The sequence below is a fragment of the Pyxicephalus adspersus genome, chromosome 12 (assembly GCF_032062135.1).
Source record: "Pyxicephalus adspersus chromosome 12, UCB_Pads_2.0, whole genome shotgun sequence".
Classification (NCBI taxonomy): Eukaryota; Metazoa; Chordata; class Amphibia; order Anura; family Pyxicephalidae; genus Pyxicephalus; species Pyxicephalus adspersus.
Window position 1 is genome coordinate 17308277 of NC_092869.1, and position 18064 is coordinate 17326340.

The following is an 18064-nucleotide window of genomic DNA, read 5'->3' on the forward strand; positions in this document are numbered from 1 at the left end:
CATGATTGTGTGTTTCAAACATTTTTTATATTCATAATATCTACTAGAACCCTTGTTCGTACATATTTCTGTAAGTTACAGGTCTACCATTTAAAAAAAATTTTCATGAAAAACAGTGGATCACTTTTGGTACAGAAATCTAGATCTCAGTGTAACGCTCAGGTGGTTAATTAGATGATTGTGTTTGCCCAGCCCAAACTTTTTTTTATGTGGTGTATAGAATAAGGTTTAGAACCCTTGTTTGTGATATGCTATTCAGGCTCCATTAGAGATTTTCCCTCACTGACACAGTGATAGAGGTTGCATTTCACGTTATCAGAGTTTCCACTCTAAAATGCAAGTGCAGTAAGCCTACAGTAAAGCTGGGTCTACACGTACGTTTTTATAAACGCATGTAAACGTTCCTATTGGGTTTATATGCGTTTTTAAGCACTTTTATTAGCAATTTTAGCTTGCCTTTAAAACGCTGGAAAACTCCTATGCTGCGTTTTCTCGTGTTTATAGGCACTTAAACCGCAAATGCGTTAAAAACTCAAGAAAATGCAGCATAAGTGGCAAAACAGGAAAACTTCCTTTTGAAGTCAATGAAAGCATTTACCTGCGTTTACCCGCCTTTTCATTCGTTTTTGGGCGTTTTCCAGCTTTAACTCGGCGTTTTAATTTCTTAAACAATGCAAGCAACGTTTAAGATAACGCTCATATACGTGCCTCAAGGACACGTCCTGGTGTGGATTAGCTATTTGGAATGCATGGGAATTTCAAACATGGGCTTTAAAAGCCTCAGGTTAAATGCTGCAGAAAACGTCCATTTGGACTAAGCCTAAACAGTTGGATTTTGTTTCATTTACCTTATTACTTATTTTCTAAATGACTCATATTTTTTCCACATTTGCTTTTCTAATTGTGTAGTATTTCAAAATAAGAAGCAGAGCTTCCTTATGCACTGGGGAAATAAGGCTTTCTTTGCTTTTAAAACATCCTCACATATCCTTAAAAAATACTGATAAGCTGTAAAAGAAATAATGACTTTACAGCGGAACTGTACTTGAGTGGTAGAATCACAAAAATCAGATAGTTGATATACCTATTCTATACATTTATATAATTTTTTTTTCTTTGCAGTAAGTGACAGTTGCTTTCGGAACCTTGCAGAAGATCGGAGTGGCATAAATCTAAAGGATTTAGTCCAGGATCCTTCATTGTAAGTACATTTTAAATTTATTTAAAATGATAGTGTAATTACCTTTTTTAATCCATAGGTAGGATATAAATATATCTTTAGGAATACCCACTGGTTACTTCAAATAACATCTTTTGTAGCAAAAGAAAAATATTATAAAGTCTATATATAAATATATAAAATTTTGCATGTGGTAAATTAATTATAATTTTATCAAATCCAACAGAAACGAGTTTGAGGAACTCAAAGTTTGGGGCAGTCAGATTTTACACCTATGTTACTGTAGGTATATATATTGTGTACTGTATCAGCAAAAATTAGTAGAAACTTTAGTTTCCAGTCTGTTAGGTCTGTCATTACTAAAGAGAATCCATCCCAGTCTGCTCTATTATTTCTGCTACATGTAAACTATAGCCAATAGCAGTAACAAACTGTTTCTCTCTTATTTTCTTAAATTGCGCTTTTACTGTCCCCTTCATAGCAAAATGACATTGTTTTTGTAATCTGTACACCCACCTGGTAAACATTTACAAAATTCAGACTTTAGAGGCTACCTGGTTGGGAATTAGGCTTTACCTAGTTGCTTTAGATGTAATCACATAATAGCAGCTACTTTAAACCTCTATCCACAATTTATCATAATTAAAGGTTGTCTAAGATTCAACTTGGGATAGATAATTTACCTGTTTTGGTGTCCCTGCCCTTGCTTCAGGAATTAACACGCTACAAGTTTTTTTTTTGTATTATTCTTTCTTCATATTTTATTTTTGTTCTTTCCCTCCCTGAGGTATACTTCCACCTGTATATCACTCTGATCTTTTGCGTGCCTGTGGTGTAGCTTTTTTTTTTTTTTTTTTTGCATGGGCTTAGGATTTTCATGTGACAGGCTTTATCGCCAAGGTTTCTATGGCTGCACATACATCTATCTAATGTCCATGCTGCCCAATTTTGACTCTTCATTTTTTTATGCCTTACGTGGATTTTAGGTGTCAACTTTTCTTTTTTTCAATCTCTGACTATTTGTATGATCATTTGTATCCAATAAGGCAAATGTTAGCTACTTTTTTTATTGATTGCTCTGATTTATATGTTGCCATGGGTTACCACAGACATGTCTGTTGTTTTGTTTTTAAATGGAACAAGCAACTTTAGTTGTGTTGTTGGTGGAGGTTGTACAAGTTTACTTTGATACTTGTTCTGATTGCATTAGTGAAGGTGAGCTGCAACTCACCAAAGCATTAAACACCAACAAGTCTGACATTCTAAGACCTTCTTCCCCTATTTCAAAGGCTTGTGAGTATCAAACATCAGGATAGTGAAGAAAAATTACTTAGCTGACTTTGAATGTGGAATGGTTGTTAGTACCAAGCTGGAGTATTTTAGGAATTGCTGGTCTGCTAGGATTTTCACACACAACCATCTCTATGGTTTACAGAGAATGATCGGAAGTGTCAATCTTCTTAGCAAAAATGCCTTATTGTTGCCAGAAGTCAGAGGGGAATGCCCAGACTAGTACAACCTGATATTAAGACAACAATAACTAGCATGACAACTTGATATGACTGAGGTTTGCAGAAGAGCATTTCTGAATTTCACAACATGTTGAAACAGGCTATAACAGCAGGATGCCACACCAGGTGCCACAGGCTCACCCAAATCGTTCAATGTTTTTTTTTCTTTTTTTTTTTTTTTAATAGTAATTAGGAGGAAACCACTTTCAAGGGTGCAGTGTACACTGGGAGGTCATTTAAGAGTTTTCTATATGTTTACCATGAGTTTAACTGAGAAGATTGAGCAACTCCGTTTTTTTAAGGCAGGTGAGCATGAAAGAATCCCAACATTTAAAAAAAAATCATTCTACCCTAGATTCCTTGTCCATAGAAACCTCTAGTTATTTATTTTGGAATACAAACATATGTTTTTTCAGGAAACAGCCCAAGGGAGGAGGTCTCGGAATATAACCACTTATGTAGAATAGATTTCTTTGCAGTCTGTGAGACAATGGCTAAAAGTTTTCTGCTCCCCCATGTGATGCAAAAACCCTACAGATTTTTTACAAAGCACATTGTTCACTAGGAAATCCAGTTTTAGCGTACCTTTGTGCACCAAAAATGGTATTTTTGAGCCCAAAATGAGTGTAATAGGTCTGCCTCCTGTCTTCCACACCTAGACCATTGAGAAGAAGTGCTCAAACCCATGAGAAATGCCTTATGTATCAAGATATACCTGTATTGAAATCATTTTAAAACCCTTTCTCTGTACATGGCTGCAGTAATCATTAATTACGCTTTAGTAACAATCTATATTAAATCGTTGTGAATAAGTTGTTTTGTTTGGAAAATGAGCAGTCCATTTTGTTAGGGCAAATTGATGCGTCATATAGTCCAGTGGGTGTCTGTAGTAGATCTATAGCAGATCTCAGCAGTTGCTTTCTTGAGTGGGTTTTAAAATGAGAATAAGCGGTCCAAAAGGTTGGACCAATCGTCAGCTGAAAGGCTGTGGAGTATACAAGAAATGCAAGCCGTCATTTGCACATAAATAGTGCTCCCCCGAGAGGGGGTTGTTGTGATATTACTGCAAAGGAAAGAGGCTTCTAAGATAACTGATTGGACGGCTACCCTCAGCTCACCCACATACCACAACGAAAATACTCCATACAAGAAGACAGCGCTTTATCTGTCCCCTGCTGGATCACTGTCATTTACGTCTACTAGGACAGACAGGGATGTCATAACCATTGTGCATATGAAAGTCCTGGATTAAACATTTTGAGCTTTTATCTCACCGTTCACTCCACTCGGACATCTGGAAACACTAGCAGTATGTCCAAACTGATATCGGCCTTACTATCAAATCACTTAAAAGTAGCACTTCGGTATCACAAGGCTGCTAATGCGGTAAAAAGGCCCAGCAATAATACTAAATCTCCCCTTACCCCTGAGAAAGCCTGGTTTGGGTGAAATGCTTCGGGTGGGACACTATACCGCCATTTCTAACCCAGTATGATACTTACACCATTATGCTATTTTTTGCGAAACTAGTAATTATATGTTAGCTTAGGATTTATTTATAGAGACACAGCTCTCAATCTTTTAAATTATGTTGTTGGAACAATAAAATTTTTTTGTTTTTAAATTTATCTCTGGTTGCCCTTCAAAAGCCTGGCTTTACCTCCCCCCATCTTTCTCTTCCTCCCAGAGATACACATACACTATATGTAACCACAGGCTGAGCAAATAGGAGTCCACTCCTCTTTGATTATCCATTGGGGCTCTTCTTTCGGGTGGAACATATTAACAAATGTGAAAAAGATGTTTTTCTTACTCTCCCTCTGGGAAATATTCAAAATATAGAAAACTAGAAAAAGTCGGGTGTGAGGCTGGAGGTATTTGAAGCATAATTATGTATTCTGTATTATAGGAGTGAGTAGATGATAGGTAGATACATGATTTGGATTGCCAGTACTGTAGGGGTCAATATTATATACCTTTTTATGCACTCTACTATCACTCTACTATTACAGTATGTTGTAGTGAGTATTTTAGTATATCACAGCAACATATTCTCAAGCTGTGATGCTCATTAATAATATTAATATTATTAGAATTATTATTTTGACATTTATTCATCTACATTGTTATTTCCTTTATGACTCTATTGTGGTCATAATTAGTTCTATTACAGCAATTATGTTTAAACTGCCATTGTGTTTTTCTGGTATATGCATCTTATAATTGTACATATTGTTGTTTACAATATCAGATGTCTGTACGCATGGAGATAGACACAGTATATACCCATGTGCACGCAGACATCATTGTATTGATTTCATTTATTTTATGAGTGTCGCTACCCATAATACCATATTACTTGTATATTTGGATCTATATACTTTATCTTTACATATGTATATCACTATACCAGTCAAACCCCCCTACATATTATCAAGAATAATGTGATTCCCTTACAGACTTTTACACCTTTTTATTATTTTTATTTAATCCATACTCATTCCCTCTGAATACTTCATATTTCATATCTCATGTATTTTCAATTATACCACTCTCACCGCAATCATTATTACAATGTTCATATATTTTATTGACCCCTATAGTACTGGCAATTACACTCGTGTATCTACCTATCATCTCCTCACTCTTATGGATGTCCCCCTGTAGTCACTGGGACATGCAGGGGACAAAGCTCCAACATGCAGGGGGCAAAGCTCCAACCATATAATCCACTTCTGGTAGGGAATCTGATCTTTATTACTATCTTATACTCAGCATTGAACCTACACTATATTTCCAATGTATAATTAGTTGGTATATATATTTTTGATATTCTCCTATCCAGATTGAGATAATTTAAGTCTCCAAAACTCTGTGTACCTACATCTAGTACAGGAGGGATTCCTACCCCTCATCATAGATTAACAGTATATTCTTACCAACTGAAACCTTTGGTTTTTATAAACTATTTATCACTGAAGGGCTGCAAGACCTGTAAGTTGTTTAAAACTATTTTATATACCAGAGTACAAGATTTGAAAAAACTGCAGTTTTTTAACTGAATCCAAAGGGAGGATCTCGGTAGTATATAACACTCTCTTCCCACACGATAAGAAACTTTCCTATATGAAACATTGGGAGTCAGATATGGAGGTGGAGCGGAGTGTAGTGCCTGAGAATGGCAGGATCCATCAGTGTTCTTTTCCAAATTATCTCTGAACACTTTGATAAGGCCAGATATAAGGTTTTGATGGGACGATACCTGGTCCCAGTTAGGATCCCTTAAGCCAATCCCTCTGTCTCTCCTCTTTGTTTTCAAGGATGTGGTCAGACTGGCACTGTACTCTATGCTTGGTGGAGATGTCCTAGTGTTCAGAGATTTTGGATCTGCATTTTCAACCTCGTAAGCTCTGTCACCCAGGTAAACATCCTGAAGAAAATAGAGTGGGCTTTTTTTTACCAATTAGAGAATATAGCTCCGAAACAGTTTACTAGACTAATCAAATATATCCTGTTAGCTGCTAGGATTACAATTGCTTGTTGCTGTAAAGCTTCCATTATTTCCCTTGAGTTCACCAAAAACCAACTTAACTGGATAATGGTCAATGACAAATTGGCCTGTACTCTTAAAAACAATCTTAACAAGTTCTACAACACATGGGACCCGTGGTTAGATTATAATCATGTACAATTCAAGCAAGGAACCTTGACCCTTTTCCCCCTCCCTTGTGTAACTCTAACCCCCTTTCCCCCCCCCCCCCTTCCTTTTATCTCCTAATTTTTTTCTTCAATTTAAATTTTGATTACAATGGGGGTGAATGATCAAAAGGTACCTCTACCCACCAACCTTTATGATCTTTGTCTACACTTGAAATGACTGTATACCTCACAAGTTTAAAATCTGTGAAAAAAGCTAAATTTATACTATTGCACTTATTTGTATTATATTTTTTTATTGTCAATATTGGACAACTATTGCCCTTTTTTTTATCTTCCTGTTATTTTTTGCAAACTTGTTGTGTAATGTTATTATTTACTTTATTTGAAAATTTCAATAAAAACTTTGAAACAAAAAAGATTATATATATATATATATATATATATATATATATTGTGTGTAATAAACCCAAACTTTTCTCACTGTATGAAAATACAGTGAGAAAAGTTCAGGTTTATCTATCACTTACCTGGTCCCGCTGCGATCGTCCATCGGTCGTGTTCCAGCGTCGTCCTCCAGCGTCGTGTGTCCTCTCCGGGAAGAAGAAGCCGGCCGGCTTCTTCTCCCTCCGTGCGTGATGATGTTGGCGCGTGTGCGGGAAATTCAAACTGAAACTCATTCAAAGACATTTTGCATTGGATTGAATACAAACTCCTGTATCCAATCCAATACAAAATAAGAGTTTGAATTTTGTTCTCATTTTGTATTTTTCATTTATTTATGTATTCTTGTTTAAGCTGATTTTTTGTGTCTTTTATTTAATTTTATTAAAAGTAATTTTTTTTTTTACATGATTGTGTGTTTCAAACATTTTTTATATTCATGATATCTACTAGAACCCTTGTTCGGACATATTTCTGTAAGTTACAGGTCTACAATTTAAAAAAAAAAATTTCATGAAAAACAGTGTTACGCTCTTGGAACAGAAATCTAGACCTCAGTGTAACGCCCAGGTGGTTAAAACTGCTTTTGCATAATTACTAATATCTTGACAGGATAAACAAGACAAATTTTCATATTATAATTATGTTGGCAAAAGTAACTGAGATCTATCTGCTCACAGATTTAGGACCAGAAAAAAAATTAGCCTCAAATAACAAATTGAGATGTGTTTTTTTAGCAAATATTGTAAATTTCCAGTCAACCTAAGAAGTTATCTTTGAATCTGTGTTTGTTTAAAGATTTAGGGTTTATGTAAACTAAACAGCTAAAATCTTACCTAAACTGTAACATGTCAATATAGTAAATAAGGCAAAAAATAAATTCTGCATTTTAAATTCTACAGCTTTTATTAGAATTATACCTGGTAATCCAGTCATTATGATCCTTGTTAAAGCTCTTTTGTTACAGACTGACAACAATAGTCATTCCTTTGCTGGGCTTCTTGCATGTAAATAGAAAGTTCCTGCAAAGAAGTGGCAGGAGATTATCATTACTAAGATGAAAAAGATTGCCGAAGTCACAGTTGTTTATTTTACAAAGTACTTTACCAAATACAACATGATATCATCTACAATAAGACTAAACTACTTTTTACATACATTTAACCTAATGGACATAATTTAGAATATTTAGAAATATTTCTAATCCATGGTTGTGTGATCAATAGTTTGATACAAATGTGGACACATTTTTAGGCACAATAGTTATTGGCTTAATGTAGTTGCTAACAAACGTTTGTCTTCTATGTTCAGTAAATACTATATATGAATGCACTTTATCTTTGTTTCCTTATATATTATGTTGTATATTTTAGGTAGTTATGCTGTATATTTATGGAGTTATCACACTTTTATTTATTTATTTTTTGGACACTTCCTCATATTTGATAAAGTATTTATTTGATAAGCTTGTGCTAATATTTCATGTAATAAAAAAAACTTAGTTGGTGAGAACTGTTTTGGCACTTGGTAAAGCAAAACCAAAGTGAAAAGTAAAAAAATCACACTTACGTTTATTTCCACAAGATTGAGCATGCACAGGAGAAGCCAAGAGCCTCCCAGGATGCATGAAGTCTGTATCCCATGGGAGTGCAGAGCCTTCTTACCAGGAGGTATTTCACCCTTTTATTATTATTTATTTATTTTTTAAAAGGGTGTTGCACTTGAAAAAAAATCACTTTTTTGTAAAGTTAAAACATTAGGTTTAGGTCCACTTCACAATTGAAAGAGTAATGATGTGCAAAATTCAGTTACATCTTGTACAGTAAATGTTAAAAAATTTTTTGTCAGACTAATGAAAATGTACATTGGAATTGTTTGACATGCATATTGCTCATGGATTACCTAGATAAGGGTATAAAGTGTATTTCTTTGTATATACTACCCTATTTGAATTTACAATCTATTTCATATGATTACATATAAAATATTTTATTGCCTCTTGTGAATGTGAAAAGTAATAACAATTTCTCTCCAATTTTAGATTGGGCGGTACTATATCTGCTTATAAAATTGTGCCAGATGAAATGGAAGATATTAAGGTATGGTATAACTAAAGCTATTTAGAGTAACCATATGCATTATTGCCCAAACCATTGTGATAGTTATCCTTTTTTTAATTTTTCCATTACTAAATAAAAAGGGGAGTGTGCATACATTAAATTAGAGATGTACAATGGCATGCGATTAGTTTGATCTTAACAAACTAGTCATAGGTGAGTGATTAGTTTGACATGATAAATTTGAACATTAAAGTGTGTCTAAACACATGGAAAAAAAATGCAGTTCACCAGTCCTTTGATGTGGTGTTGTGAGCTAGTTACAGTGCCAGTAACACACTTCCTGTCTTAAGGTGGCTACATTCATTGTACTGTTTTTTGGAGAAATATAACTACTCTTGGACATCAACACCTGTAAATGGGGTTGTGTTAGAAAAGTAGGTTAACATTTACTAAATAAAAAAGTTCACAACAGCAAGCAGTGGAAGATAGGATAAGTAGAATAATGGTAATCTGTTGGGAGGTCAGATAGGTCAAGGGCCACATATTTTAAAAGTAGAGAGAGAGAGAGAGAGAGACAGAAGGGTTTTTGTGTAGCCAAAAATTGTATTTAATATGTGTGGTTATTTACATCCAATAAATTGGGTAATTGGTTTAATATGATAGTGTTGGGGTAAATGAAGGTTAGTATGTGACACTTACATAACTTTGTAAAGAGTTAACAGAAGCTGCCTAATCCATATTCTAGAAGAGATAGAATAGTCTAGATGGAGGTAAAGTTAGGGACCTATATATAAGGAAATAAAGTTAGGGACCAAATATAAGGAAATAATAATATTAGGTATACAGTTACAGGTATATTAAATAATATAATATAGGATATATTATAAAATATTTTAATACTTACAGAGTTTGGGTGGTCGCCCAGTGGTGAGTCTGTGCCCAATTGCACCATCTAAAAGCATTCAGTTCAGAATGTCTCTGAAAAAATGTAGTTTTTCTGTATAATGTAAATGATCAAATTATATAAGGGTATGAATAGGTATGTAAGCTGCAATGAGGTAAAAAAAATGCAGGAAGTCATTTAAAATTCTATATATGGGTATAGTGATTTTCAGTAAATCGTATTTATATAAATGAAGACTTAAACTCATATTGATAAAAATAGTGGGGAGGAGGAAAATGTTTCCATTTTACTTAAAAGAATGTGTATAGTTAATATTGTCCAAAACAAATTGGTTGCAGTATAAATGCTATAAATTCTCTTGAACAGAATGGATCACTACTAATCAAATGTAAAATTTGAATAAAGTGAACTAAAATTAAAAAAAGAAATTACCTTTTGTTTTAAATAGATATGATGTAATACAGCTATCTGTAGAAAATATTACAGTTGTGGAAGAGCAGAGCAGCAGCTATTTGTGTACTATAGCAGTCTCAGGACTGCAATATTGTATTCCCTCGCTTTAAATAGGCAAGAGATAGAGTGTTCTTAGATCAGTAATGAACATGCGCGGGTAAATGGCCCCATGCGCCGTACAAGGAGAGGAGAAGGAAGCAACAAGAGCACACCCTCTGGCTGTGGCTCGGCTAAAACTAGCAGCTGCAGCATACCGGGGACATAGATGGGGGGCTGAATGCTGTTTACATCAAGCCTTGTCCCCCCGCAAGTCGAGACTCACAGGGAGAGAGGGGGGGGAACAAGTAGGAAAGGAATAGGAAGAAATGAAAGAAGGACAGCAACTGCATGTATATAGAACCAGAGAGAATATACATATTTGAAGTGGCGTAACATCCAAATTAGAGTATCAAGATGATATTTATGTAGCGATACATAGATATAGGAACTAATCTAATGTACATGCATATTAGATGGGAGAAATATAAAGGTATACATCAGCATATGTAAAAAAAGTCATAAGTGATATACAGCCATATACCCAGTTAAACATAATACCAAAGTAATTGATAAGCAAAGAAGAGGTACAGATAGTAGCATTATTCAAAGATAGTATGACACATTTACCTAAATGGGTATGGTAATGTGTATTGGGTTATGAATGAAGGCAATTTTTAAACTAAACATAAACAGCATAAACATCACATACAAAAGTATGAAAGGGGGTCGAAAAGGAAAGTTAGGTGTGAAAAGACCTTCTACTGTACAGTACAGGTAGTCCCCGAGTTAAGGACATCCGACATACGGATGACTTCTCTATACGAATGGGGCTTCCCTGCTCGCTCGTGTGCAGGACAGAGGTTTGATGGGGGGATGGTTCACATGACTTGCAGTTGTAAGAGAAGTTTGTCTATGTCTCCACCACGCAGATTTGGTGGGACATGATCATAAGCAAAAAAGCAAAAAATTGAGTTGTAATAACATAATTGTGTCTTGTACTTACATGGTAGCCTATGAGGGTTACCACTCTCCAATGGCCCATGGGAGAGTCCATTGATAGGACATGTTTGTAAATTCTTTCTTCTGGTTTTTCCAATATAAAAAGATCTGCATATGCAAAAGATGATATAAATGACACCTGTTGTTGCTCAATTTATGTGGAATTGGGGATGATGTACTGGGCCATTGGGTAATAAAATACATTGGGCTTCTTGTATTTGCATTGCAGACAGTGACCTCATTGGTAAGTTCCCCTTACAGGAGGTCTCGATGAAATGCTTTCTGGGTGATAGTGACTTCTGACAAGTTTATCCCTAATTGATGGGGCTTTCCTGTATACAATTCCAGGTGTTTCATTAATAAATTTACTAATTGATAGGTAAATGTAGATCCAAAAGGGAATACTAGAAGAGTCATATTCCATTTTAAACATAAGATTGAAATCATTGACTTGGAGAAGTTGAAAAAATTGATTTAGGGAGTTGATCAAACCTGTCCATAAAACTAAGACATCATTGATGTAGTGTTTCCATAAGAAGATATATTGTTGGTAATTTGATTAACAGGATTATTTATTTAAAAGATTTTGCTCCCATTTACATTTAAGTATACATTTGCCTACAATGGAGCACATTTTGTCCCCATCGCGACACTGATTGTCAAAAGTAAAGTTATTTCTGGTTAATATAAATTGTAGAAAGAAATGACAAAGTTGATCTGAGTGGCTGGTAATTGAGAAGAAGTACTTAAGGCCTCAAGGACTGATTGAACACCTTGCTTATGAGGTATACTACTATATAATGCTTCAATGTCTATTGCCACAAGTGTTGGTTGAAACTCGTAGATCATTTGTTAATTTCAGTAATTCAATATTGTCTTTCAGATGGTAATTTAGTCACTAGTGGTCTAGGGAATTATTCTACCAAATCACTTGCACTAGATGGCATAGAATTAATACCTGATATGATAGGTCGGCCTGTGGGGTTTTCGAAGATCTTTGTGTACTTTAGGTAAAGTATAAAATGTAGGAACTGTATGGTGTGTGATTAGTTGAAAGTTTTTAGTGGCTTCATTTATCTGTGCAAAAGTTGTATGCTTTATTTAGGACTTAAATTACCACACATTAATTACCATTTTGGCCACACACAACCCCTTCTGTCTCTCTCTGTCTTTTTCCCTGTCTTTCTCTCTCTGTCTGATTTTGACAACTGTAAGCACCCTGCTCTAACTGCTAATTTCGAAGAATAACTTGTTAACAAGCCTGTTAAAGGAAGATGAACAAAAAAGACATACTGTCAGGTGCAGCTGTTAATAAAACTGTGGTACAGATGGGACACTGTTGACACTGCACAAAACAAAACTCAGAGAGGTGATGTTTATTGATTCTGTCAGAGCAATAATATATTATAATTACGTAGCTACATTCATCTATTGTATCAAGAAATGTTAAAATATGGGACTTTCATGGCAGTTGAATCTTTTAAAAATGTTTTGCATTTAATAAACCTATGGTTTGGCAAGAGCCACTAGATCATTTCAGTGACTGTTACTTTTGTATAGTGAAAACTTCAGGCTTTAACAAAAAAGAATAAATGTAACATAGAGTATCCTAGTCTACCATCGGCTATACGCCCAGTGGCTCATTCAGATGAAATCCCAGTGCCATGATTATGGTGATGAACTAGGTAACAGTGATGAAGAGTTTGTAATTGAAGAGGACTCTGTTCGTAAGGGATTTGATCAGCATGGGTTGAGTGATTTGGCACGTGATTTGGGACTATCGAAGAAGGCTTTAAAACTCCTAGAATCAAGACTGTGTGAGAAAAACTTACTTGAAAAGGGAACAAAGGTATTGTACTCTCGAACCAGAGAAATTGCATTTCTGCAGTACTTTAGAACTGACAGTGGTTTTGTGTATTTCCATAGCATACCTGTTTTAATGAAGGAATTAGGAATTTCAATCTATAACTCAACTGAATGGCGACTATTCATTGATAGCTTAAAGCGGAGCTTAAAGTGTGTCCTCCTTCACAATGGCACAATGGCACAATTTGGGTCAGTCCCAATTGGCAATTCAGTTTCGCTTTGTGAAGTGTATGCAGACATTAGGAGAGTCATTGAGTTGTTGCAATGTCACCAATACAATTGGGTCATCTGTGGTGACCTTAAAATGGTATGCTTCCTTCTTGGTCAGCAGCGCGAATGCAACAAGTATCCCTGTTATCTGTGCATGAGGGACAGCAGAGCTCGTGAGAGGCATTGGGTGGAAAGGAATTGGTCTTCAAGATCTGCCCTAAAACCAGGTGATCCAAACATTCTACATGAGCCACTTGTTGATGGAATTTTATATTCCCGCCTCTCCTCATGAAACTGGGTCTGATGAAGCAGTTCGTTAAAACTTTGCTATTGCAAAGTATTTGCAAGTACCTCATTTTGGCATTTCCTAGCCCGTCATTTGAAAAAAAAAGGCCAATGTGTTTGATGGTTCACAGATTCGGCAGCTCATCAAAGATGAACATTTCATCGGAACAATGTCAGAAGTCGAAAAGAATGCTTGGTTATCATTCAAAGCCAATGTCAAGGACTTTCCTTGAAACACACATGCAAATAATTACACAGAAATTGTCCAGAAACTCTTGGAGAGCTACTGAACACTCCAGGAAAAGCTTTAAGTGTACATTTTTACCTTAACCACTTACCCCATTAGTTTTCAAATGTTTTACTGTAAAAAAAGTCATACAGTAACAATAAATTCTTTGTGTGAACAAAAGAAATTTAAATAAACAGTACATTCATGTTATTATTTCAATATTTCTTCATTGTATGTAAAATTTGTGTTTTTTGACTAAAATGGAGAGTACCCTCTATCGTAAAAACTGATTGTGATAGCAAAAAACTGGTGTCATTTCTGGATCCACCACCCAAAAATTAGTAAAAAAACAAGTGTAAGATTTAACTCAACAAAAACTGCGACCCCCAGTGTTAACTATATGGTTTTTTTTTGTTTGTTTTTTTAAGTGAAGGTGTTCTAAATGCATTTGCTAATTTTCCAAGCTATACCTGCTATAGCTGTAGTTTTTCCATAGCTTTCCATTATAGGTACTTATTCTGCTATCAATCTATCAAACTGAAAATAACACCAATACCACCAAAAAAAAAAAAACAAAGTAGCATGCTGGGAATGCCAAAAACAAAATGTTGTTTTTCAGCTGAAAAGATGCAGATTATGGTTCAGCTACTTTGTGAAAGCAAAGCTAATGTTACTAGTCAATTTAATTTCACAAAGAAATGTGCACTACCATAGTATACATATATGTAATTGCGAAATTGTAGAAGGAAAATTGGAAATTGTAGAAGGAATATAATACCACTTAGGACCTTGTAGGAGTTCTCAAGACTGGCATCATAAAGTTTGTGATAAGAGGAAGTGGGATCCAAATAAGGGAGATTTTATACCCATTGAAAAAGAAGCTTTAGGGAGGGCTAACATACCTGACAGCTTAGCTAGAAATATGTGCCAGCCATGGCAAGACCGGGGGCTTTTTCATCTCCGAAATGTATTACATCCAGTGGAAAAAAGATTGCTTTCCTTTTCGGAGTTGCAGGAAAAATTTGATCTCCCTCAAACATCCTTTTTTGCTTATCTACAGATTAGACATTACATACAATCACTCCACTCTGTGCCCAGATTCTCTGAAATAACTCCTTTTGAGAGAATTTGCATTGGAGGTCCATTTTCTAAGGGCCTCATTTCCTCCATTTATGGCCTTCTCCAGGAATCGGCACAGGAGGTATCTGGTAAATTATATATGTATACATGAGTACCTGGGAGAGTATTTTTGGCGGTGCCCTGGAGCAGCAAATAAAAGCTCAATATGTACACTTTATAAAGAAAATCTTTACAAGATTTTGTTCCGCTGGTATCATACGCCGGCGGTGTTACACAGCCTGTTTCCGGAGGTAGATCCGGCTTGCTGGCGCTGCGGGTCCCATTATGGGACTCTGGAACATATTTTTTGGTCCTGACCCCTTATTCAGGGCTATTGGGGGAGAGTCAATGCACTAATTGGGGACGTAACTCAACAACAATTTCCCCTTGACCTGCTCCACCACTTGCTGGGATTGCCCCTTATGGACTTCCCCAAGTCCGCCCGTCAGCTTATTACACATATTTTAGAGGCTGCTCGTACTCTAATCTCCACCAAATGGAAATCCAGACTGCCCCCCTCTATGAAGGATTTGTATGCTCGTATTCAAGACATACGCCTGATGAAGTACCTCACTGCCCTCCTCTGAAACGGGGTTGTGAAATTTGAACAGATATGGGAACCTTGGGATGCCTACTATACCATTCTACAGGTTTAATATGTCGCTGGTTCCAGACGCCACTGTGCTTCCTTTCCACCTTTGTTTGTATCCCCCACTCCTTCTCCCCCCCTCCTATTCCCCGGCTTAGCTTTGTTTTTTCTTTTTGACTAATTTCTTGTTTTCTGTTGTTTATTTATCTGTTGTTTCCGTATTTTCATGGGGTTTGATAGACCGGTATAGTACGGCCACTGTTTTTACTGTTACTTACGCCAGAGTTTTATGTACCATTATCGGATGTACCTATCACCCTGTATGCTGTGTTTACGAGATGTTTTGCTGTATAAGCCTGGTTGTCTTTGTATGTGAAAATGTTCCAAAAAAATTCAGTTAAAAAAAAAAAAAAAAAATCTAAGAAAAAGTCTAACATTAAATTAAAACGGATACCTTTAGTGCTTGCTATTTAGATTATTTGACCTGCAGGCTGGAGATGAAATGCTATGGGGAGGCATATAGGGACAAGGCCTGTTCCATCTCTGGATGAAAAAACTCAAATGTTGGTTTACTCTGGTCGCCAGATTTTAAGCGAGATTGGGTGGCAATTGGATCAAACTTGTGAATCTTTACCAGGTTTCAGTAACATGACTATATGGGTTGAGAGCATGTCCTGGCTAAGAGGTAAACCGTTCTAGACCTCACTGAAGTACTGCACATGGATGGAGACAAAATATCTATATATTTGTTGTAAAACAGCCAGAAAGCCATCTGTCCCAGTTTTTTTTTTTTTTTAAAGATTTGATTGACACTCACACTTCTTGTTCTGTTACATCATAATCCAAGGTATCTAAGAAATAGGTGGGGAGTTCCAGCATAGGAGTTCAAAAGAATCTAGAAGGTTGAGGATATAAGCAGAAGTCCTACGAATTTTAACAGAGTTGCCTACAAGAATATTATTTCTGTATTTCAGCTGTATGTGTTTACATCCTGGTTCCCAAAGCCAGAGATTATGGGCTGACAGAAAGTCAGTGTTATTACTCTTAGCATAACATTTTTGCAGAGTGCAGCACAAATGGTTCTTCACTATATACCATAACAAGTCCAAGTATGCCTTATCTAAATTAATCACCAAATTAAAGGCAGATTCTAAATGTGAGGTCAACTGGGTGCAGACCTTTTTGCAGTGAAAGGCAAGCTGCAGAAAATTTCTAATATCCCCCTTAAAGTTGCCCCATAGAATTTTAGGATCAGAAGTGTAGGCAGTGTTTAAAGTAAAATATTCATAAACCTGGGAACAGAAACCTGGGAATGTTTTTGTGTCCTCTTTTGAGTCCAGCAAACATTTGTGCAGTGTTCATGACCTGTGGAGTTGCTTAGCTTAAAGAGAAAAAAACATGTTACGACCATGGGGTCATGGTCGGACCATGGAATAGAGAAGATAGATGCAGAGGAAACTGCTGGGACAAAGAAATTAAGTATAAAACATGATCATGATGTTGTGCAGTTTGATGTGGGCCAAGTAATGTGTAAAGTTCTTTGCATATGGATGATCTCCCTCCAGACATCAGCCTGCCCATATCTCTGAATGATGTCTGCAAAACCAAGTCAAGTCCAAGTCAAAATGATTATTTTAAAGCCGTGAAGAGAATCTTGGAGGAGGATGAACCTACCCTCTGCATCTGCTAGTCAGTCCTCACTGGAAGGACAGGAGAACACCTTTCTGTTTAGAGGCTGTGTTAGCTAGGAAAACCTGTGGGTAGGAAGAGAAGAGGTGGAAAAGGTAAGAAGATAAAATAGCAAGGACATAAGCCTAACAACAGGGTCCTAATCTTTATATATAAAACTGGATGTATGTGTGTATGTTCCACCATCACTCGAAAACGCATAGAGACATTTTAACCAAACTAGCCATACATATGACTGAGACTAATGTGAGTGCACCAGTCACCTTTGTACAGCACTGTGCTATATGGCAGAGCTATATTTGGATGCATGTATGTATGAGTGTATGTCATCACTAGGAAATGCATGGATACATTTCAACCAAACTTGCTATGTTCCACCATCACTCAGAAACGCATCGACACATTTCAACCAAACTTGCTAGACATAAGACTCAGGCTCATGTGGGTGCACCGCTGATCTTTGTGCAGCGCTGTGCTGTATGTCAGAGCTATATTTGGTGATCACTAGGAAACGCATGGAGACATTTCAACCAAACTTGCTAGGCATGTGACTCAGACTCATGTGGGTGCACAGTGTGCCTTTTGCTTACATATTTGTTTTTGGACTCTTACAAATTTCTGGCCTGTAATAATGCCTTCGAGAAAACTTAAGGCAATTGACCGAGTGCAATCAAAGGCAAAAAAATTAAACACCACCGTAGATAAAAAAAATCCAGAGGACCGGATTAAAAGACTTGCCACGCTGCGTGAAAGAGCTACTACATCTGGAGCTTCAGAAACCGTACAACAGTATGAGACCTGACTACAGGATAAAGGAGATAGAGCTACTA

The 18064-nt window shown here is 36.2% G+C and overlaps 1 protein-coding gene across 31 annotated transcripts in view; it reads left to right on the top strand.

Moving 5' to 3' along the window:
• GPHN (gephyrin) overlaps positions 1-18064 on the top strand; it is a 401006-nt gene that overhangs the window by 70750 nt on the left and 312192 nt on the right. For all 31 annotated transcript variants that reach the window (XM_072428975.1, XM_072428977.1, XM_072428985.1 and 28 more), the window contains exons 2-3: positions 1123-1201; positions 8834-8891. In XM_072428975.1, coding sequence (XP_072285076.1) covers positions 1123-1201; positions 8834-8891 — 137 coding nt within the window. The remainder of the gene's footprint in view (positions 1-1122; positions 1202-8833; positions 8892-18064) is intronic.